Source organism: Equus quagga, chromosome 2 (genome assembly GCF_021613505.1).
Source record: "Equus quagga isolate Etosha38 chromosome 2, UCLA_HA_Equagga_1.0, whole genome shotgun sequence".
Taxonomy (NCBI): Eukaryota; Metazoa; Chordata; class Mammalia; order Perissodactyla; family Equidae; genus Equus; species Equus quagga.
Genome location: NC_060268.1, coordinates 158,789,718 through 158,812,294, shown reverse-complemented (window position 1 = coordinate 158,812,294; position 22,577 = coordinate 158,789,718). Strand labels below are relative to the sequence as shown.

Genomic DNA, 22,577 nt, shown 5'->3' with positions numbered 1-22,577 from the left:
ATCCCCTGGCTTGCCTCTAAAATGCCCCCATTAGTGCTCCACCCCTCTCACTTAGGCTTGGGCCTCCCATAACATGACCCTTCCGTGGGATAGGAACCACTTTCAGCCTTTTCATTCACGCAGGCTTCGGTGTGACTGGGAACGCCACATCCTTTCTGAGAGGGGGCTTGTAGGCAGGCAGGGTGGAGCATCTAGATACTACTAAGAGGACACAGTCAAAGTCATCCTCAGGGGTCAGCGTTCTAGAAGGGAAGTCATCCTCAGGAGTCAGTGTTCTAGAACAGAAGTCATCCTCAGGAGTCAGTGTTCTAGAAGAGAAGTCATCCTCAGGGGTCAGAGTTCTAAGAAGAAAAGTCATCCTCAGGGGTCAGAGTTCTAGAGGGGAAGTCATCCTCAGGAGTCAGTGTTCTAGAAGAGAAGTCATCCTCAGGGGTCAGAGTTCTAAGAAGAAAAGTCATCCTCAGGGGTCTGACTGGGGCCCACTTGGTGACTCCAACACGCAAGTGACACTCCTGTCCTGTTCTGCTCCTCTGCCATTGTCCAGTTCTGCACCATCAGACCCCAACCCTGAGCCAGTCCAGGGATAAACAGTGCTCAGGGACAGTGTTTCTCTTTCTGTCCCTGTGACTCCATGTTCCTGAACCCCGATGTTCTGTACAGTGTGTTCTGTCATGAACAGTCACTGTCACCTTGGGGGGACCCTAGGAATGTAATAACTGCTTTCCAGAAGCTATTTCCAATCACTGGTTGGGCCAAGGAGTTCTTTCAGGACAAATAAATGTAATTCCAAAATAATAACAACTGAGTTCATACATTGCAAGCAGACAAATCTCTGGGCCCATAGATCTATTCATGGATTGATGGCACCTTTAGTAAGAGACTCATAGGTTTGGGGGTTTCCGAGGATATCAGACATCCAGCCCTTCTCAAGGGCCTATGACTTCCTTCCCTAGGGGGACTTCAGACCCTCCGTGGACAATGTGCACAAGAGGTGGACGTTTCACCTAATGCTGGGTGGTGTTCCAACAAAACAAACTCAAGTGCTTTCTCCTCTTGGCCTTGACCCACAGAGCAAGCAGAGCCCATCCCTCTACTTTCCCTGAGGGGGAAATCCCTTGTTGGGTGGATGACTGAATGGCCTACAGACCTTGGGAAGTGACAGAAGAGGCCCCTAAAGAACCCCCAGGGGAGGGCTTTTCCATCCTCTACCTCACTCACTTGGTTCCCCAGCCTGTGGATTTCCAGTCCCAGAGATGCTTCATCCAGTTGGCATCGAATGGTCAATAAGTTTGGGAAGAGTGTGAATCTGACATCCTCTCCTTGGAAGTCCTCCATGCACATTAGCATTTGCAGCCCTCTAAGATGAAGGCAGAAAAGAGAGCGGTTAACCTTTACGTAACTCAGGATTTCCCAGACTTACCAACCACAGAACCTCCTTTTACTCTCACGGCCCCTACATTGTCTCAGGGAACTAGCATCCTGAGCACTCTGGGAGCCAGGTCTACCACGCAGGCTCACCTGCTCTGTCCTTTGGCTTCTCCCAAAGGTGATTCCCAGTAAGAGCCTAAGATGCCGCATGTGGGAGAAGATAGAGTGTGGGAGAGGGAATGACGCTCAAGTCAGCCTCTTTCCAGCCTCACTGAAAGGCAAACTCTATGACATCCACAAATGAAGCCCTTTTTCAGAGTTTCAGCTTCTTCCAAAAGCTAATGTAGGCCGAGAAGATGGATGCTCTGACCTCCAGGGTCTCCCGCAGAGAGACTGGTGCTTAATGCGTCCTGCAGGCTCCCCTTCAGTTCATTAAAATGTCTTTAGCCTGAGGGTTAGAGGCTCAGGAGTGCGTCTCAAAGGCAATCAGAAGCCTTGGAAATGATTTATTGAGCCACTAATTGATCCTGGGAACAACCGCTCTCCTTTTGCTCCCCCCAGGTGAACCAGGAGCTCCAGGCAGGATTGTGACTTCAGGTAGGTGGGCCCAGGAGCGGTCCTCCTTCTCATGTCTTTCTCTCATGTCCTGGGCATCTGCCCTGGCTCTGCCTTAACGTCCTCAGAGAAACACAGTCTGCGGGCACCGGGCTTGGGGCAGGATGCCATGCTGAGCTTGATGGGGCAGCGGCGAGGAGGGCGAGGGGAGTTTGGAGGCAATGCGAGCTGGGCCCACAGCCTGGCCTGGGTCCCAGAACCTCCTGGTGAGAAGGGCAGGGCTGAGTGTTCCATGTGCCTTCTGTTTTCAGAGGGGTCATCGACTATCACCGTCCCAGGCCCCCCGGGACCTCCTGGAGCCATGGGACCCCCAGGACCTCCAGGTGTGCCAGGTCAGTCGGTTTCCTTGCTTTGCCCCAAAACAGCAGTGAGCCTAGGTTGTATCGGACTATATCAGTCTTCATTCAAATCCTGAAACCCAGGGCAGGAGTGCAGGGAAGAGTAAGGAGGGGTGGAGAAAGCCCCTCCCAGACAGCTCAGGCAGCTGCGCAGGCCTTGGGACACTGGGCCCCGCAGCCCTGTTGGAGGCTCGAACAGGTAAATGACTTGCCTACGGTCACTCGACTAAGAAGTGGCAGAGTCAGGATGTGACCCGGGCTGTTCCTGCCTCCAGAGCCAGTGTGTGACCAGTCAGAGCTCTCAGTCCTCAAGTTTTTTCCTCTTGGAAAACGATTTGATAATATGCATCAAGGGCAACAAAAATGCTAGGAATCTATTTGAAGAAAATATCCCCAAATTGTCCAAAAACAATGAGGTCACCTCAAAACTATGAAGGCTTCAAGTTGGGAGATAATAGTGTTATTTAAAAGAGCAGAGTGCTGGATGATGTGTGCTCTGTGGTGGCAACTGTATTTTTACAAGATGCAAAAAAAAGAAAAATACTGGAAAGAAATAAAACAAAATGCTTACAAATTAAAGAAATATGGGTGACAATTTTTTCTATTTTTCTAAAATGCCTGTTACTTTGTTATATCTATTTTTTCACTATTTAAAAATGTTTATGTGTAAATGAAATACGTAATTTAACATGACCAATGCAAGCATGGGTCAGCCTGCACTCCTGATGAGCTCCAGTGGGGTCGGGGGGAGCACTGAGGGCACTTGGAAGTCCCTAACCATTGAAGGACAGTGTCTGAGGGGGCAGCCCTGCCGTCCCAGGGGCGCTGGTGCCTGGCAGAGGACTTCTCACTGGGTGCACCACGGGGCCGGTCTCGAATTGGTTATTGCTCTCAAATCAGCACACTGACCTCCGTGGGCCACTGTTCCATGCCCCCCGAGGAAGGTACATGTGTCCCCAGGCACCTGCCTTTTCTTTAGTTCTTTCTAGAACTGTGATCCTGGAGGTGTGATAAACCCTTTTTTTCCCCAACCCCATTTCCAGGCCCCATCGGCCCAGCTGGTCTCCCAGGACAGCAAGGTATGTCCCGTCCTGGAAGAACATCTGTCGGGGGCTCCGGCGGGAAGGCTTCCTTCCCTGGGTGGACTTGGGCCCCCGTCTTTAAGCCAAGTGAGAGACGAGCATTTTGGGAAAGGAGGTGAGGGGGTGACCCAGCTCTTCACCACGGGCCTTCAAGGCCTCCACTGCCATGGGAGACACCTCCTCTCACCCCTTTCCGTGTTTCTGAGAAGGGAGGGGTCCTCTGGATGCGGGAGGGAGGAGATTGGGGCTCTGTGGCCCCCAGGTCAGGATCAAGCTTGGCTATTTTCACAGGCCTCAGGCCTCTTGGGGCCAGCCCCTCATCATCGTGCCACTGTCCAGTGATTTATCCAAATACCAAAACACAGTCAGGCTTAGGAAAAACTGGTGCAGTTCCTCCTGGGCTGTTGAGGCTGCAAGACAGGAATGCTGACAGCCAACCTTTCTGGCCCCGCCCACCCCTTCTTAGCCCCGCCCACATTGTGCTTCCCGCCCACCCTGGGCACCTGGGCCTCTCCAGACGCTCTGCGGAGGGAAACTGTGATGGCTTACTGCAGGCGGTGCCCACCCTAACTGTGTCCTCCCCACAGGCCCACGAGGGGAGCCAGGGCTTGCTGGTGAATCGTTCCTGAGCAGCACTCAGTCCCTCTCCGAGGTCCTCTCCACCCGTAAGTGGCCCCATGTTCCCCAGGGCAGGTGACGCAGGGGTGGGAGTGAGAGAGAGGCCGTGACTGGGTCCTGGGGCAGCCGCACCAGTGAGTCATTGCAAGCCCCCGTGGGAGTCAGGATGGCCAGTTCTCCTGAAATGCACTGCAAGCCAGAAGGAACAGCAGGGGTTTTGTCAGCTATGGGGGGAGGGAGGGGTGAGTCACTGGGGATGAGGCAGCTGTCATAGAGGTTCCCGGGATTCCAGGAGGACCAGGGTCACTTGGGGCCTCCGAAGTGAGCCAGATGCGGTGAGTGTCACTGGCAGGAGTGATGTCACTGCATCCCCCACTCACTGAGAGCCACAACAAGGCTCTGTGCGCTCTCAGCCACAGGCCCTGCCTGGGAGGGCTGACTCTTGGGTCCTCCTATTCCCAAAGTCCTCTAAAGATCTCAGGAGGAGATGCCGCAGGGCCTCCCACCTGGGCGCACGGACACTTGAAAAGCAAAGACAACAGCCAGCTGTGGTTTAGCAGTCACTGTGGGCCAGACGTTGTGCCACGGCATCTCACTGAGTCTTCACAAGGCCCCCGTGACAGAGGTCCTGTTGCCTCTGGTCGACAGCGGAGGAAGCTGAGGCTGAAAGAGGTCGAGGACTTGCCCAAAGCCGCCAGATAGAAGTGGTGGAGTGGGGATTTGAAGTGAGGCTGACCCACAGCCACGTTCCTACACATCTCTCCACACACCCATATCAGCTCTCAGCAAGTTCAACAGCAGCCCTGGCCTGCCTCTGAGCGAGGGGCGCCCCCAGCAGAGGGGGTCCCGGAGGGTTGTGTGCCATGCCCCAGGGCCTGGTGTGGGGGGGGGTGGGTGTAGCCTGGGGGGCTTGGCACTGACGATCCTGGTGAGGGTAAGGCCGGCACAGAGCAGCCTCATGACAGCTTTTGCTCATTTCTGTTTTCTTCTCTCTATAGAAGGTCTTGATTTACGAGGTCCCCCAGGCCCACCTGGCCCACCTGGGCCACCAGGTGAGCATCTCAGGGATCTGTGGGAGGTGGGGAATCTCGGGAGACAGGGCACTCAGGCACTTAGTGAGGAAGCCAAGAGCCTGTTGTCAGGGGCGGGATCAGCTTCCTGAGTTTAGCATCGCCTCTTCCTCACTGTCTTCTGCAGGAGCTTCCATTCCAGGCCCACCAGGACCCCGAGGCCCAGCAGGTGAGAGCTGAGCTCCTGGGTGGGAGGTACGAGACGTGGAACCCAGAGCCCAGCCTTCTTCTGGACCGACTCTTAGGAAAGAGCTTACTTTCCCCTTCTCCTGGGCAGAGGGTTCCTGGCCCACTTCTTGGCATTAGTAAGTCTTGGGCGTTCTCTTATCTAGGGGAAGGCTTGCCAGGCCCACCAGGCCCACCAGGATCTTTCCTGACCGGCTCAGGTAATGTTGGGAGTCAAGTCACGCCTGTTCTCCACCTCAGCCCTAGCCCCAGGATGGTCTTCCTGACCTACTCACATGCTTCCTCCTTCTGAATTTCCACCGGAGGTGTGTTTGCATAAACTCCATGCTACCTGACGCATGTACAGAGGGTGAACAATGCCAACCTGATCACCCTGATAGCCCGTGGTAGCCTAGCCTGAGAGAGAGAGCCAGCGCTGCCCTTGGGGAGCTTCTGGACTGACTGGGGAGACCTGGTTCCTGTTCTTGGGGAGCTCAGGTCTAATAAAGCAGACAGAACACATGCACATGAAATGAGATAAATGCTGACAGTACAACATAGAAACATGTGGAAATAACTTCAGAGCAAACAGTAGCCCAGAACTTGTCTCTAGCGGAAAATCCATCCATCCCTCCATCCATCCATCCACCCACCATCCATCCATTCATCCATCATCCATCCACCATCCACCATCCATCCATCATCCATCCACCATCCATCCACGATCCATCCACCATCCATCCACTCACCATCCATCCATTCATCCATCATCCATCCACCATCCATCCACCCATCCACCATCCATTTGACAAGAATTGATTGAGCATCCACAGTATGACAGGCACTGTGCTAGGTGCTACACCCTCACCAGCATCATTGCATCCACACTCAGAATATTTCTTTCCTCTGCAGAGACCTTCTTCTCTGGCCCTCCAGGCCCACCTGGCCCCCCAGGCCCCAAGGGAGACCAAGGTGAGAACAGTGTCTTAGGGAGCACAGGAGCCTATATGTGCCTCCTGCTTACCCAACTGGTGGCCAGGAGAGTTTGGATGAGGCTGGATGAGCTGGGGCGTTTCTTCATCCTCCTTGTCCTGTTAGGAGCTCAGCAGTCTGGAGCACGGGGTGGGGGAAGGCATGGTGGTCAGAAACTCTATAAAGAATCCTGCCTCTGCGTTGGCCTGGTGGGTGGAGAGGCATGAGGAACCCCAAGCTCTATGTCTGCTCCAGCCCTGGAGCCCATCCCCTCCCCCATGGGCCCCTTGAAGCCACAACACCTGGTTGGTTGTGTCTCACAACTCTTTGCCTTCTTCCCTCAGGCCCCCCAGGCCCCCGAGGACACCAAGGTACAGTAGAGCTGACATTAAACCAAACATGGGGTAGGGGTGGGGGTGGCGAGAGCTGACCTTCCAAGAGCCTTGAGCTTCTTGGGAATGAGTTTGGTCCAAACAAGCGAGAGCAGATCAGAGTGTGTGTCTCTGTGAATGGTTGAGAATTTATGTGTGTGTGTGTGGCAGCTCTAGGTACTGCCCAAAGGGCAGCGCAGCCCCAGCAGTCATGAGTCTTGGGGAGCCTCGGGAGGGGAGGTGGAGGTGGGGTCCAGGGCTGGGGCCTGGGGAGAGCGAGGAGAGCACAGCGGACTGTTCCCCTCTCGGTGTGTTCCTAAGGCGAGCGGGGCCTCCCAGGGTTCTCAGCCTCAGGTAAGTGCCGAGCCCCGCGCCATGGCTGCCTCTGGCTGCAGCCTCTCCCAGCCCTGGCTGACTGCACTGTGTGTGTGGTTGGCTTCCAGATTCCAGTTCTCTCGGACTCAACCTACAGGGACCGCCAGGCCCACCCGGCCCTCAGGGACCCAAAGGTGACAAAGGTCAGTGAGGGAGCAGCCGAGAAGGCAGTGAGGAGTGGGAGCATGGCTGGCTCTCAGAGCCTGAATAGAGTGCAGCCAGTACTTATTGGTGCTAGAGGCTTGGGAGGAAGAAGAGGCTGCAGAAAGGAAAAGCTGGAGGGAAAAAGGGGCGGGGCTGTGGGATATAGTCTCTGCCCACAGGGAGCTCGTGGTATCATTGCAGAAACAGACTAAGAGACAGGGGACAACTACTGAGTCACAGACTGATAGGTGTGGTTGTACTTAACTAAGGAGGGCTTCCTGGAGGAGGTGATACAAACAGGGCTCCTTGTTTTGGATTTCAGGTGATCCTGGAGTCCCAGGGGCTGTTGGTGTTCCTGGTGGTCACTCTCAAGGTAAGAACCAGAAGTGACCAAAGTTCCTCCCCTTCTTCAAGCGAGGCTGGTCGTGCCAATGAATGAATTCATTCGTTCATTCATTTCCCCATGGTTCAGTGTTAAGTCAGTACTTTCTCCACGTGCTAGGATTTCTGAGCTGCCTTTACAGAGGTTACAAGATCGGGGGTGGGTGGGAGGGAAGGACCCCAGGATGATAAAGACGATGAACAATGCTGATGACGAATGATGGAGAAGAGAACAGACCCTGGGAGCCAGGGGGGTTCTGAGACGAGGGGTCCGTGAGGGGTGGTGAGCAGGTTGCCGAAGGAAAGGAAGGAGCCTGGAGAGCTCCCATTTCAGACAGTGGCTGCTACAGGCACTCCTTTCCTCCCTTTGTGGGGGGACCCGTCTCTTTGCCACTGTCCTGTTTTCCCTGCTGAGAAAGAGCCTCCCTCCAGAGACCCTGGAAGCAGGACCTGGCCCTTTGTTTGACCCCAGGGTGGAGACACAGCTCAGCAGGCTTTCTTCCTGCAGGGGGATCACCATCCAGCACCATGTTCCTGCCAGGCCCGCCAGGCCCCCCGGGGCCCCCTGGGCCTCCAGGCTCTCTCAGCAGCTCTGGCCTGGAGATTCAGCAGTACATCTCTGACTACATGCAGAGTGAGTGCCCGGGTCAGAGGAGGGCAGTGTGCATGTGTGAGTGGGGTGTGTGTGTGTGTGTGTGTGTGTGTGTGTGTTGGGGGGCAACAGTCTATACGGCCAGGCTCAGGTCTTTCACCCCTGGACCTAGGGCTGTAAGTCTATGAGCTCCCACTGTCCACACACGTAGCCTCATCCTCACCCCAGGAGGGACTCACACACTCGTCCACATGCACACACAGCCACACACATGCACATTTTCACACCTGCGCGCACTCCCCCAACCTCATCCCTGTGATCCCCGTGGATGTGAGGGCACCAGAGCTTTGTCAAATGGGGAGCTGACGGGGGTCTTGCTGGTCCACAGCTCTCGAGCACCACCTGACCCAGCACAGGCCTCTGCCTCCGTTTCTCCATCTGTAACAAGGGGAGTCTAGGCTTCCTGCTGGCTGTGCCTTGGGCCCTGCATGGGGTTGGGTGGGTATGTCATCCATGGGGAAGACATGCCCTCTTGGGGGCTTGACTTTGCTTTATTTCTTTGTTGGCAGGTGACATCATTAGGTCTTATTTCTCTGGAGTTCAGGGTCCCCCAGGCCCACCTGGTCCCCCAGGGCCTGTCACCACCATCAGGGGTGAGACTTTTGACTACTCGGAGCTGGCAAGCCTCGTCGTGAGCTACTTACAGAGTAAGCCTCTCCCCACCCCTGGAAGCACCCCTTCCTCCCAGGGTCCGCCGCTGTTCCTGGGGCCTCGGCTCTGAATCTGCTGTTCGCTTTGCCTCCCTTCTGAATGTGATGCTCAGTTCTGAACTCGCGGTAACCAGCCACCGGGACCGAGCTTCAGAAAGGGTTTGTCAGACTGAGAACAGAGGCCACGCTGCACAGCCATTTTTAAGACAGCCCTCTTGCAGTTGACAGAGGTGTCCTAAGTATATAAAAAGGCATCTTTCAGGTTGGAAGGATCTGGTAGGAGTTAGCATACTCTTGGAAACAGACTGCATTTCTTCCCAAACAAAATCAAAAACCACCTTTGCCCTTTCCTGCTTTCAAGATAGCCTCCTGATGCCCCCATTCGTTCATTGCCCCCAAATGGGCACAGCGAGCTGACCAGGTCTCTGTGATTCTGGAGTAATGAGGGGGCTGCTTCTGTACAGAGCAGCGGTAACCCGAGGGTTCCTTCTTGACAGCTTCGGGGACCAGCATCGGCCTGTCGTTGGCCTCCGTCTCTTCTGAGGACATCCTGGCCATGCTGCAGCGTGAGTGGCCTGCGGAGGGCTGGAGGGTGGGAGCGCCTTTGCTGTCTCCTGACCGCACTTGGCAGGCACGTCTTGTCCTGGTCTGAGCCTGGTGAGGGCTGCAAAGGGGAGGTGGTCCTTTGGAACAAGGACCCCTCCCTCATTGCTCCTGGCTGTTTGCAAGTCAGCAGCTGACTGGAAAGGGGGCAGCGAATCTCCCCTATGCCCCCCATGCCAGGCTACCAGGCAGGTGCCACTTCGGGTACCTGAGAGCTTGCTGACCGCCCCCCACCATGGGCCTGGGAACCCAGAGCTCACACATCGCTCGGGAGCCAGTCTGTGTGGGGAGACCAGGCTGTGGCTGGCCAGTGGCGTGGGAGCCCCATGGCTGGGGTGCGTCCATGCTAGCGCCTCCTCTCCTTTCAGGGGATGAGGTGCGTCAGTACCTGCGTCAGTATCTGATGGGCCCTCAGGGTCCCCCCGGGCCACCAGGAGCCGGTGGCGATTGGTCCCTCCAGTCTTTGGACTACGCAGAGCTGAGCAGTCGCATTCTCAGCTACATGTCGAGTGAGTGTCTGCCCTCCCGGCCTGCGCTCTGCAGGCAGGGGTGGTCACGAGGCCTGGCTGGGGACATGGGTGCTGAACTTCCCTGAAGTGGTCCCACCGACCCTCTCCTGTCAGGCTGCCCCAAATCCAGAGGGAAGGAGTGGAGTTCAGGGCTATTCAGACCTGTGGCCCCAGAGCAGGTCAAGGAGCCTGGCAAGGGAAACCAAAAGGAGTGTCTTGGGCACCGTCCTGCATGGAGTTTGCACATGACTCACACTTCTCTACACAGACACACAGATACACTTCTCCATTCACACACCCACACGCTTCTCTTTACAGATCTTCCTCGATTTATAAGATTACATCCCAATAAACCCATCCTAAGTAGAAAGTATCACGAGTTGAAAATGCATTTAAGGCCCCTAACCTCCCGAACCTCATAGCTGGGCCCAGCCTGCATACACGGCTCAGAACCCTTGCATTAGCCTACGGCTGGGCAGAATCATCTAACACGAGCCTAGTTTATAATAGTGTTGACTGTCTCATGTTGTTTATTGAATATTGTGCTGACAGTGACAGCATGGTCGTCTGGGTACAGAATGGGTGTGAGTGTATTGGCTGTTCACCCTCGTGATCGCGTGGTGACAGGGAGCTGCGGTCGCTGCTGCTGCCAGCGTCATGAGAGTAGCATACTGCATGTCACTAGCCTGGGAAAAGATCAGAATTCAAAGCACAGTTCCTTTCTACTGAATACGTATCCCTTTCACGCCATCATAAAGCTGAAAAAGCATAAGTCAAACTGCTGTAAGTCAGGGACCGCCCGTAGACACACACACACTTCCCCACACACACGCACACTTCTCTACACGTGTGCACGCACATGCACCCCCCACACACCCAGCAGGATGAAGGGTCTGGGCATTTTTGACTTGCCCTCTTCCTAGGACCCCAGTGTCCTCACTCGGGACCCTCTCTCTGAGTGACTCTCTCTGCATGGCTCTTCCCGCTGCCCCTCTCTTTTCCCTTCTTTGGGGCCCCTTCTGTCCACAGCACTCCTGTGTCTGGCTTCCTCTCTGACAGGAGGTTCCATTTGCCTTTCTCTGTCTGATCTGAATCCATCACAACTTGGGATTTTGTTCCCCAGGTTCTGGAATCAGCATTGGGCTTCCTGGCCCCCCAGGGCCCCCTGGCTTGCCGGGAACATCCTATGAGGAGCTCCTCTCCTTGCTCCAAGGTAAGGCTGAGCAGGGGACATCTGTCCAAGTGGTTTGGGACAGAAGGCAGAGCCCCTTGGCCCAGGCCATGGCTGACTCCTTGCTCTCCCTTGATGTCTCAGGGTCTGAGTTCAGAGGCATCATTGGGCCCCCAGGCCCCCCTGGGCCCCCAGGGATCCCAGGCAACGCGTGGTCCAGCATCAGCGTGGAGGACCTCTCATCTTACTTGCATAGTAAGGCGCGGACAGCAGGGGTGAGGAGGGCAGAGGATGGCAGCCCAGCCTTGGTGCTCTCACAGGTTCTAGCAAGGGCAGCGTGGAGAGCTGAATCCATTCACCAGTCACCAAGTCCTCCTGGAGCATGTCCAGGGTGGGCACTGGGGCCCTGGAGAGGGACATGCTTTCGGCACTGAGGGGGAGAGTGGGGAGAGACAGTGCTCCAGGTGCTGCCATTAGAGGCCTCAGGAGCTGTAGGTGAGCAGGTGTGAGCCGGGAGCTCCAGCTCTCAGCGGAGGAAGGCTGAGATGAGGCTCAGAATGGGGAGTGTGAGGGATGCCAGGAAGTGCGCGTGCCACGGGCCTCCGTTCACTCCTCCCCTCACCTGGGGCAGCCTAAAGCCCTCCTTTCCACAGGGGTGGGGGGGCCAACAGCGGCCCTGAGCCCGGGCCGGGGACTCAGCGGTCTCAGCAGATGATGCCTGATCTTTCTCTCTCTCTTGCCTCCCACTCAGCGGCCGGCTTGTCATCCATCCCAGGCCCTCCAGGCCCTCCTGGTCCCCCAGGCCCTCGAGGGCCTCCGGGAGTCTCAGGAGCTCTGGCGACATATGCAGCTGAAAACACCGACAGCTTCCGGAGCGAACTGATCAGCTACCTCACGAGTAGGTGCCCCTGACACTGCTGTGCCTCCTGTGCCCCTTCCCAGACCTTGCTTCTCCCCGTAAGAGGGGCAGCAGGGGCTTGGAGGCCCCTGGAGGCCAGCTACCTGGGAGCCCCTCGGTGGCGGGGAAAGCCAGTTTCTTCCCACCTGGCGCCCGCCCCCGGTGCACAAGTGCCTGGACGTTCCTGTCCTGACACCCTGGGAGAGGTCTTCTTTCTCTCCTCCCAGACCCGAGCTCCCACTGATGCAGCTTCCTCCCACAGGTCCTGATGTGCGCAGCTTCATCGTTGGTCCCCCAGGCCCTCCCGGGCCCCAGGGACCACCTGGGGACAGCCGCCTAGTGTCCATGGATGGCCCCTACAGTCGGGGTAGCAGCTCCTCCTCAGGCAGCTCCTACAGCTCTTCAATGGGCATAGGAGGAGCCAGCGAAGGCTCCCTGGGCGAAGGGGGAGCCTTTGGCCTGGACATGGGCCTGGGCCGAGGCTATGGGGCAGCAGCAGGAAATGGCATGTATGGTGGCAATGGCGGATATTTTGGGGCTGGCTTTGCTGGAGGTCTGGATTACAACGAGCTGGCTGTTCGGGTGTCCGAGAGCTTGCAGCGTAAGTTGGGACACTTAGATCTCTGTGCTATGGGGGTGGAGGGGGGAGCACGAGAGCATCTCCACATCCAGGCTCCGGAGACTCACCCTCTCATTTTCGGAGCACCCAGGCTGTGAGGACAGCAATTCTGGAATCCGATGGGCAGGGACTGAAGACAGGAGGCCCCACCTCATTCTCAGCCAGCTTAGTTCGAGGGGCCCCGTCAGGACTGGAGCCACTGCAGGGAATGCAGCATGTGGGGGTCTCTGGCCTTTGCCTTCCCAACTAACCTGTGTGGGTCTCAGAAGAGTCTCTGTGATTATGATGGTCTCCTGGCGGGGCTGAGGGAGGGCGTTGGCTAAGAAGCCTTTTCTCCCTGTGGCTTACAGCCCAGGGATGCAGTCCAGAAGCCTTTGATGAAAGCCCACTGAGGCAGAGCCAGAGCCAGTGACCAGGGGAGACAGAGGAGGGGCAGGGCCTTTCCCTTGCCGCCCCGAGTGTCGTCTCCTTGCAGCAGGAGTTAGACAACAGTGGGCACTGTACCCCGCTGTGAAAAGGGTGCCCACGCTCTGGGTGTTTTACAGGTCAGGGCCTGCTACAAGGAATGGCCTACACTGTCCAGGGCCCACCAGGCCGGCCTGGACCCCAGGGGCCTCCCGGCATCAGCAAGGTCTTCTCTGCCTACAGCAACGTGACCGAGGACCTCATGGACTTCTTCCGAAGTAAGGGCGTTCCCCCCCGATTGCTTTCCTGACACTTAACCTGCCTCACAGCCTCCCATGGGGGCTGCGCCAGAGAAATCAGTCTCCCGAAAAACCTCCAGTTGTTAACACCGGAGATGCTGAGAATTTCATAAAATCTAAGCTTTGTTTTCCTCTTATAAGTCCAAACTCTCCCACTTCCTACCTGTGTTACTTTGAACAAATCACTTTACCTCCCAAGCTTCAGGGTGATCTCTAGTCTAAGGCCAGTTTTTCCCCCCTTGCAGCTTATGGAGCCATTCCAGGACCCCCTGGGCAGAAGGGAGAGGTGGGCATCCCAGGACCCAAAGGTAAGCAGTGGCAGGAAACAGCCACCAAGATCCTATGTGACAACAACCTCTCGCTCCTCCATCTCTCTCCAGGCCCCACACTCCTGCTTCACTTAGCACGCCCCTATCTGTCCTCCTAGGTGACAGGGGTCCTGCTGGACCACCAGGTCGGCCTGGGTCACCCGGCCCCCGAGGGCACAAGGGAGAAAAAGGAGACAGAGGTAAGGCTTGGCTGCCACAGTTTCTGGAGAGCTGGGAGGCTGACACTCCACAGAGAAGTGGGCAATTTGTTCCAGACTGAGCCTGGAAATTAAGGCAAATGCCAATTACTAAAGGCAGAGGCTGCCAACAAAGGTAATTTGCATAACAATCAAATGAAAGCTGGGGAGAGAGGAAGGAGAGTGCCAGCGCAAGAGGAAAAGGAGAACCCATCTGGTAATGAAATAAGGCGAACAATTTAAGTAAACAGAGTCTTACAAAAGAGTTCATCTTTCAAGCCAGTTTTGCCGTGGTCGCACTTGCCGTAATTGCCCAAGCTGAAGTCTCCCCAGGCCACAAGATATCTTTTAACTTCCTATTCATCTTCTAACTTTCAGGCGACCAGGTCTATGCTGGGAGGAGGAGAAGGAGAAGTGTCGCCACCAAGCCATGAGCTACCCTTGGCGGAACAGCCCCGGACCCGTTCTTGCAATGGCTTATGGCACTTAGGTCAGAATCTCTCCAGAGGGTAAAAGCTGGATTCTCTGCGGCCTCCTGAGACAGCACAGCCAATAGGCAACTAGAACTCTTGTGTTAGTCTGGAACTATCTACACAGAATTCGGTCAAAGATATGCAATCTGAAACAGCTCTGTGGGTGGACTTGAGTAGTTGCAGCGTTGTAGAATGAGTCTGACTTCTCTGCTATCTAGAACTGAGCCCCTTGGCTTCTTTAACACTTAGTTCAAACCCCCACCCAGGAAAGCCAGTTACGTAAAAGTTGGCTCAGGAGTCCTTGAGCTTTGCCTAAAAATGAGCCCAGAAAATGGAAGACGAGGATGGGGGTGGCTTCCAGGGGTGCCATGGGTGGGGTGTGTTCTGGTTAATGCTCTGAGGCTGTGCTACTGGCCCCTTGCTCCCCTGTTCACTCTGCATTCTCTAGTCACAGGAAAGAGTTCTAAGAAGCAACTCTTGCAACAGAAAAAGTTAAGAAATTCACTTCCACTGAAGGTGGTGACAGGCTTTCTAATAGTTATTTCTCACTACAAATCATATCTCCACTTGCTTAGAGAGGTTGATGGACTGTAGCTATGATGTGTATCCGTAGGTCTGTGCTAGAGTTGATAGCTATGTTCTACTGAACTAGACTGCAGCAAAGAGAAAAAGAAGGGCAACGGGCAAGGAAGAAAGGAAGGGAGAGAGGGAAATAGGATACCTGATGCCGGTGAAAGATGTCACTCTGTTCTGCACTTAGGAAATGCACAAGGACTGGGCGCAGTTGGTTTTTAAGCACTTTTCAGTGTCTAAAAACATTTACGTGGTCTATTAGATGAAAAGTCATTTCAATTGCAAAATTTCCAATTAAAGGGTTTTTTTTCTTTTTTAATATTACGTTTAATGTGATCCATCTAACAAAAGTAAAAGGGAGGGGGGGAGGGAAGGAAGAAAATATTTTGGGTTTTTTGGTTTGACTCTAACACTATTATAAACACAAGAAAACAAAACGGTTGAATCTTGGGACACAGTTCGTGGCATTTTGTTTAATCGTTGAGATCTTTAAAGGCAGATCTTCATCTGCAACTACTAACTCTACCTGGCCATATTACAAACCATCTGGAGTTTCCCTAAGCATAAGTTACTTGAAATAAACACATATGCAACAGATAAGCAACAAAATTATTTGGAATCAATGCAGTGATGTATCCTGGTGCAAAGGAGTTACAACCGCAGGGCAAGTAATAATATTTGGAATACCAAAACTCCTATTAAGGAAAAATCCACAAATATCAAATGCTCCACAGAAATGTATGGTAAAATCAGACCCTTAGTTTCAGAAGAGGCTACACTTGGCCAACTTGTGAATTTGTTACAACCTATGACACTCAATTGCTGGGCGATTAAAAACGGAGTTAAATTAAATTGCTTCTACACCTCTACTCTTCTAAAAGACTGGATTGTTTATTTTCTCCTGAGTGTCTCACGTGTTATCCTGGGAAAAACACACATGTAGTCTAATGTATCAAACCATTGCTAGCAGCACCAACCAGGCAAGCACTAAACACGCTGCCTGGTCTGTCTGCCTCCTTTATCACATCCTGATTGCTACTTGCTATGGATCAACACGGGAATCCCAAAAAATGAGTTTATAGGCCTTCAGAATTTCAAACAACTTCTTACTGTCTAATAAAATTATCATTGTGTATAATGAATGACTGCATCATGCCTTTTTAATATTTTAGTTTTACCTAAAAGCTGAGTCCATTCATTTCTGTAATAGTAGCTTCAGGGGCTCAAGTATGATGTCCCTTGAATGATTGTTATCTTGATTAATCAGACTGAGGAGTTTCCCGCTAGTTACTAGATTTACCTTTCTAGGCTAGCCAAGTCTTCATTGAGTCTATGACCAAGTGAAATAGGGTAAAAGTTCAAACCTGCTACCTCCTCTGGACAGGACCCAGAAAAAGGATGGGGAGGTATGAGATATGTCCTCAGCTGGATGGCGATAGATCTCAGCCCCTTTTGTTTCATTTAAAAAAAAAAAAAAAGGTCAAGAATGAGCTCAATAATATGCAATGCTCCTGGATTAGAAAATGACATGCTATATGCCTCTCTCCAGCCAAGCTGAACATTTGCCAAGTGATGCTGCCTAGTGTCTACTGGATCTTGCATGAACATATCAATGACAAAAAGGGTATTTTTAGCAAACGTGAGGTCATATGGTTTGTGAAATGTTTGGTGATAAAATCCATCCCAAGGGAAAAAAATGAAATAAAAAATATGTACATGTATATATGTTGATGGAAATATTTAAAGCACCTCCCCAAGGAGGAGTGTGTGTGCTGAAAGACATCCCCTCCAAGTTCCCAGTAAAAACGACCTTCCTGCGTGGTGACTACAGACGGTGAGGGATATGCGCGAGTCTGAAAGGGTCAGAAGACCTGGAGGGCTGCAAGTGTTAAAATACAACCAGGACCAAAAAGGCTGCAAGACTGTCATGCAGGAAAATCTAGTTTCAAAGATTCTCAAGGAAAGACTGCTTCCCAAAACAGATTAAGAAATAACTTTATTTTTCATTTGTCAATCCCATATTGAAAAGACATGTTGCTCCCAAATAAACAAGAGGCATTATCTGAAAGAAAATTCTTTCTGAAAATGTAGCTTGTGAAGTTATTACACTGCAAATCAGAGAAGGATCACAAAAAGCTGCAGCCAACATTTAAAACTGGTATAACATTCTATCCCAGGCTTAGTAGCAGAAGTTTTAAAGCTGTATCAAAACCATGTCAGCCAGAGAACAGCAATAGAGGCATTAACTGTTGTGCCTTCAACTTAAGAAAAGCATTTAAAATATCCCATTTCCTATAAAAGATCATTTCCCAGAAAAGAACTGACTAATTTAATCAGAAGACTATTCGAACTGGAACGAACTCTCCTCTTTCACCTCAGTTCCAGGTTTTCCATTAATCAACAGTATCTCTAGCTAATCATTTGACTGAATTTGGCTTCTCAGGAGAGTCTTTGTCATGTAAGCACAGTGTGGAATGGGGAAAAGTGTGTAGTTACAAGGGAACTAGAAGAGTACAAAAGACAGTCACTTCTGAAACTCGCTGATGCTCAAGAAATCAGAGACCCTCCATCACAGCGGGTCTCATGTGCCTGAGAGCTTTGTGCTTGAGGAAACACTACTTAGAGGTAGCTCTGGTTCTGGTTTATATTTAGTTACAATTTGCTGTATCCTGTCACAGGAAAGTCCTAATATTTTCAGCAAAGTATAAGCACTCTAAATTTCCTCCTTACCCACCCTATAGCTTCCCCATAGAAAAGGGTAAGAAAAAGCTTAATTGTGACTCCATATAGAATAGCAGCTAACTCAGCAGTTCACGCCCAACCACGGATTGACAGGACTAGGAAAGGCAACCCGGTGCAACCAGCTCTGTGCGCTCGACCTGCAGAAGTGTGGCGGTCTGGTGTAGCTGCAGCACGCAGGGAGAAGAGGGGAGGCTAAGTAATTGGGGTACACATACAGAGACTTTCTTTTATGCATTTCATAGCACATTCTGCCACAGCAAGGAAACAATCAAATCAGGAATGGATTTGACTGTAATCTTTGATTTCAAAGAAGTCTGTACCCCTCCCTCACTCCCCACCTACACTTCATGCAGGAAGAAAGATCACTATTATTTATTTGCATATAGGACCTAACAAGAAGTCGGCAGGGATGGGTACAAACAGCATATTCTATAACAAAACACTTTCTGAAAAGATTTATGTAACTTTACGTATTAAAATGAATGTTTCATTTCTACATTATGTATCATTTTGTAGTCCTGCACCCAAATGAATATGGCCACATCTGAAAGAGAACGCAAGCATAACACTGAGTCCAAAGGGCAGTTTTAAGGGAGATGCAAGCGTTGCTAGTAAACTTAGCAGACTGTAACCATCCTACTCGGAGCCTCATTCCTTTATTCAATCCTCTCAATGTCAAGTTGAAAGGAATAAAAAGAATCAAATATCCAAACCAAATTAATTATGTGTCACACACTATGCAGCAGACAGAATATCATTTAAATGATCCTGAAAAAATGTCCACTGCTTTAAGTATTAATTTTTTAAAAGCCAATAAACTGAAAATTTCAAAGGAGAAAGTGGTATGAGAACCCTCCTCTTCTCTCCACCTTAAAATAAATCATTAAATAAACTGAGTAAGATTATACTGTCATTTTTATCATAATATAAACAATTTCCATCATCATCCTGAATATTACTTTATAAAGATATATATTTTAAAAGGCTTTCAAAACATTTTTCAACCCAGCATTTGAGAATAAAGCATTAAAAGAGCTTTGTATACAGTAACATATTCATGTGATAAGTGTATGAATTTACAACCATACATAATATATATATATGTATATATATTTATATAAAAAACAAACTTGGCCAGAAGTTAAGGCTACCTACAAAGCTGTCCAAGTAAATTATGCTTGTCAAAACAATTACAAAACTAAAATCACGTGCATTTTTAAACCATCTAAACCACTGACAAAAAAAGGTTCAGCATTCAAAGTTTTCAAATTAATCGCAAGAAAGTGCTACAGATATTTACATGTTCTTAATGTGAATCAGTGTTCCCACAAAGTTACATTTAAATTTTTCACCAGCCTCAAATGTAATATAACTAAAAGCTGAAACTTGTACAATTTGGTACCTAGTAGGTTGCAAAGGGCAGGCAGCAAGCATCATTTACAAACGTGCCCTCTCACACAGCAAAGCACAGTTTATAATACTGTTTGACCTGAAACGTGCTTGAAATTCTAAGCCTCAAGAGGGACTAAGAGTGAACATTTCATTAATAATTACACATATCAGCAACCACATGATAAAGTTTAAGGCTTTTCCCACTCAGATTAAACTAAACAATTTAAACATGGGACAAAATATACCCAAAATACAAATGATTGTATTTTCAAAACAACAAAAAGTCATTTCTGACATCTGCCTAAATATTTTACTTAAATTCTTTTTTAAAAAGTATTCTGAACAAATGTCACTTTTAACATTAATTTCAGAAAATACATTTATAAATATAACACAGCCTGCAGGCCTCTGACAGAGTTTCAAACGAACAGAATTTGCTAAGATGGGAGAAGTCATTTAACCAGCTCATGCGCTATTTTAGGAAATAAGCTGGGACAGTTATATTTATATTTCTTTTAATTTGGTGAGTTTTACATTTCCAGTTTGGACATCTAAAAGCTACTTTTTTTTTCATCTTTCCTACTTTGTATAACATACATTTTAGGATGAAAATCTCTATCAAATGGTAATAGCAAAATTTATAAAACAATAATGCTTAATGCTAAGGATGTTCTGTCCCTGTTGGATCAAAAAACAAAATCCTATTTTAGACTCGACTGAAATTTAGTGTTTTAGGCACTATCTTAATAAAACTAGCACCGTGAATGATTAGTTCATGCCTACACAGGTAATTATTTTAGAAAAATTACTGAAATAATTTTTCTCTTTGAAAAGAATTTTTTGCTATTTAAAGATAAAACCGATTTATTTACTGAATCAATATATTTTGAGCAACTTATACCTTTTTCAAGAGAGCTGATTCACCAAAAGAAAATTACTCCAACTCTCTACAGGAGTTTCAACTGTGGAATTTAGGCATCACTGAGAAGCTGGGTCAGGTAAAAAGATAATTACTAATACTTAGTGCTGTAACAGGCTTTCTAAAATAACTTTAAACACTATATTTCTAGTAGTTTTTCAGGTAACAGTGTCTAAAGAACACAATTTTTAAGATTAATATACAAAATCACCTTAGGGAATTACTGCAAGATGCCACATTGCCAACATGGCCGAGCATCTGTCTTAGTTCCTTTCCCTTCATCTTTGCTAAACAAACAAAACAGAAAAACAGAGAAACACCTAGAAGGTGAGGCCGGTGATTGTCTTCTTGAGCTCTCTACCACAGACTGTGGCAGAAGATGAAGAGAACAGAATGACATATGTAAAAAGCCAAACCCAACCACAGAATGCTTCCCATTGTTACGATCCAGTGGAATGCAAGCTAGGAACAGGATAGAATTTGGAAATCCGGCTCTGTGTTGAGGGGTTAAGGCATTCAGACTCCCCGGTCATTTTAAAGAACACTTCCTGTTCCTGCAGTTTCCTGGCAAACTCTTCTTCCAGTGTCTTAAAAAGGAAGGGAGAAAGAAATTATGTGTTGGTGTTACAAAGAGAATTTACTCTGATAGCCGAGATAAACTATTTGCCCAAAACATTTTCTCTGTATATTACCCTAAGGAAGCCCAGACTGCTCAACAGTCAGGGTCACAGGCTACGCACACCCCTAGGTTCAAGTCTTGGCTCAGCCACATGAACTGATAACTTGGCTCAGTTACTTGTCTGTATTACAGAATCATTTCATTCTTCTGCCATAAAATAGGGATAATCTCTCACCGGGTTGCTATGTGAGGATTAAATGTGATAATGAGGCACTTAACACATACTAGGCACTCAATAGATGGCACTTATTAACTGTTATCTGTCTCTCCCACATGGAACTTACCATTTTCTATTTTTTATTTAGACTATTCATGTGCACGCCTTTTCTTCCACACTGGACTATACGTTGTTTGAAGGTAAAACCTAAACCAGATGCATCTTTATATTCCCACAATACAGAGCAAATATAGTAAGTGCCTGGAAGATACCTGAGGAGTCAATGACTTATGGACAAGCTATTCAGGGCTAAGAGCTGCTGCAGAGTACAAAGTAAGGAGAAGATGGCAGGAGGCGGGAGGATTTCTCAGAAGAGGTGAAACATGAGCTTAGTCTTAGAAAGGAAAAGACAAGGAAAGATAAGAATTTAATAGACAGGATGGGGACGGCATGCCAGAGAGAGGTGGCTGAAACAATGCACAGAGGCAGGAAACCTCGGAGTTGGTGTGAGTAATGGTGATTATACCCAATATTGGAACGTGAACTGGGAACAAAGCGGCTAGTGGGAGATGAAGCTAGAAAGGTTTACTGTGGCCAATGGGTAGCACCATGAGGGCTTCAAAGTCAAAATGAGGTATTTACATTTTATTCTGATGAAACTAAAGATTTATCAACACCACTATGATAGTTTCAGAGATGTTCTTGAGGATAAACACACTGGTGATGGCAGGCAAGTAGGAAGAAAGGAAAAGGAGCTAGAGACCACAAGGCTCATTAGGCCCTTACGGAACTTTTTTTTTTTGAGGAAGATTAGCCCTGAGCTAACTGCTGCCAATCCTCCTCTTTTTGCTGAGGAAGACTGGCCCTGAGCTCACATCCATGCCCATCTTCCTCCACTTTATATATGGGACGTGTATCATAGCATGGCTTTTGCCAAGTGGTGCCATGTCCGCACCCAGGATCCAAACCAGTGAACTCTGAGCCACTGAGAAGCAGAACGTGCAAACTTAACCGCTGCGCCACTGGGCTGGCCCTGAGTTTACAATCTTTAGTCCACATTCAACGGGTACATATTAATCATCTACGATGTGCCAGGAACTGTTCTAGAAGCTGGGTATATCTCAGTGAACAAAGAGATAATGTCTCTGCTCTCAAGGAGCTTACATTCTGAGAAGACAGTAAACAAATGTGTCTGGTTGTGATGAATGTTATGAAGAAAAACAAAGAAAGGTGAGGAGATAGGGAGTATCTGAGGTGGGCATGGAGGCTACTTTACGGATATTTATCAGAAAGAGGGAGCTTTGATGAGATGATACTGAGACACAGGCCTGAACGAAATGAGAAGGAAGGGAACACTCAAGTGGAAAATGAGACCTCAGAGCACGAACCGACAACAATAAAACAATAATAGTAGCAATAGCAACCATCCACTGAACCCTGACCACGGCTCAGGTACTGGGACAAGTGCTATACACACGTCACTTCTTTTAACTGTCTTAACAGCCCCAGTTAGATAGGTAGCAGACTCCTTGTTTTAGAAATGAGGAAAAGTGGGCTTAGAAATGTTAAGCGACAAAATTAATCAGTGTCAGCACTGAGATTTGAACCCAATCGATATGACTTTTAGAATTTGTGCTCTATACAAGCCCTACTACGCCAGTTTTGGAATCGTCTTTAAATATGCAACAGTTGAAGCTACGACTAGCTACAAGATCATCAAGATAAAGAACAGAGATAAGGGGGTTAAAACTAGGAAATGTCAACATTTCAGGTGACTGGAAGACAAAGAAAAGGTGATGAAGAGCACAGAGAAAGAAGAGAGTATGTCACAA

The 22,577-nt window shown here is 49.7% G+C and overlaps 2 protein-coding genes across 4 annotated transcripts in view; one reads left to right on the top strand and one right to left on the bottom strand.

Annotated features, from left to right (window-relative positions):
- The window catches only part of COL17A1 (collagen type XVII alpha 1 chain), a 50,733-nt gene extending 34,735 nt beyond the window's left edge, over nt 1-15,998 (top strand). The window contains exons 34-56 of the mRNA XM_046654833.1: nt 1,930-1,965; nt 2,235-2,315; nt 3,365-3,400; nt 3,991-4,068; nt 5,020-5,073; nt 5,219-5,260; nt 5,424-5,477; nt 6,169-6,228; nt 6,573-6,599; nt 7,043-7,117; nt 7,441-7,491; nt 8,008-8,133; nt 8,661-8,798; nt 9,299-9,367; nt 9,773-9,913; nt 11,037-11,126; nt 11,229-11,339; nt 11,836-11,982; nt 12,245-12,583; nt 13,147-13,284; nt 13,551-13,613; nt 13,733-13,813; nt 14,189-15,998. Of these exons, the coding sequence (XP_046510789.1) occupies nt 1,930-1,965; nt 2,235-2,315; nt 3,365-3,400; nt 3,991-4,068; nt 5,020-5,073; nt 5,219-5,260; nt 5,424-5,477; nt 6,169-6,228; nt 6,573-6,599; nt 7,043-7,117; nt 7,441-7,491; nt 8,008-8,133; nt 8,661-8,798; nt 9,299-9,367; nt 9,773-9,913; nt 11,037-11,126; nt 11,229-11,339; nt 11,836-11,982; nt 12,245-12,583; nt 13,147-13,284; nt 13,551-13,613; nt 13,733-13,813; nt 14,189-14,244 (2,093 nt within the window). The 3' untranslated portion in view covers nt 14,245-15,998. The remainder of the gene's footprint in view (nt 1-1,929; nt 1,966-2,234; nt 2,316-3,364; nt 3,401-3,990; nt 4,069-5,019; nt 5,074-5,218; nt 5,261-5,423; nt 5,478-6,168; nt 6,229-6,572; nt 6,600-7,042; nt 7,118-7,440; nt 7,492-8,007; nt 8,134-8,660; nt 8,799-9,298; nt 9,368-9,772; nt 9,914-11,036; nt 11,127-11,228; nt 11,340-11,835; nt 11,983-12,244; nt 12,584-13,146; nt 13,285-13,550; nt 13,614-13,732; nt 13,814-14,188) is intronic.
- Nucleotides 15,999-16,835: 837 nt separating this feature from the next.
- SLK (STE20 like kinase) overlaps nt 16,836-22,577 on the bottom strand; it is a 55,956-nt gene continuing 50,214 nt past the window's right edge. For all 3 annotated transcript variants that reach the window (XM_046654834.1, XM_046654835.1, XM_046654836.1), the window contains one exon: nt 16,836-20,496. In XM_046654834.1, coding sequence (XP_046510790.1) covers nt 20,350-20,496 — 147 coding nt within the window. In that variant the 3' untranslated portion in view covers nt 16,836-20,349. The remainder of the gene's footprint in view (nt 20,497-22,577) is intronic.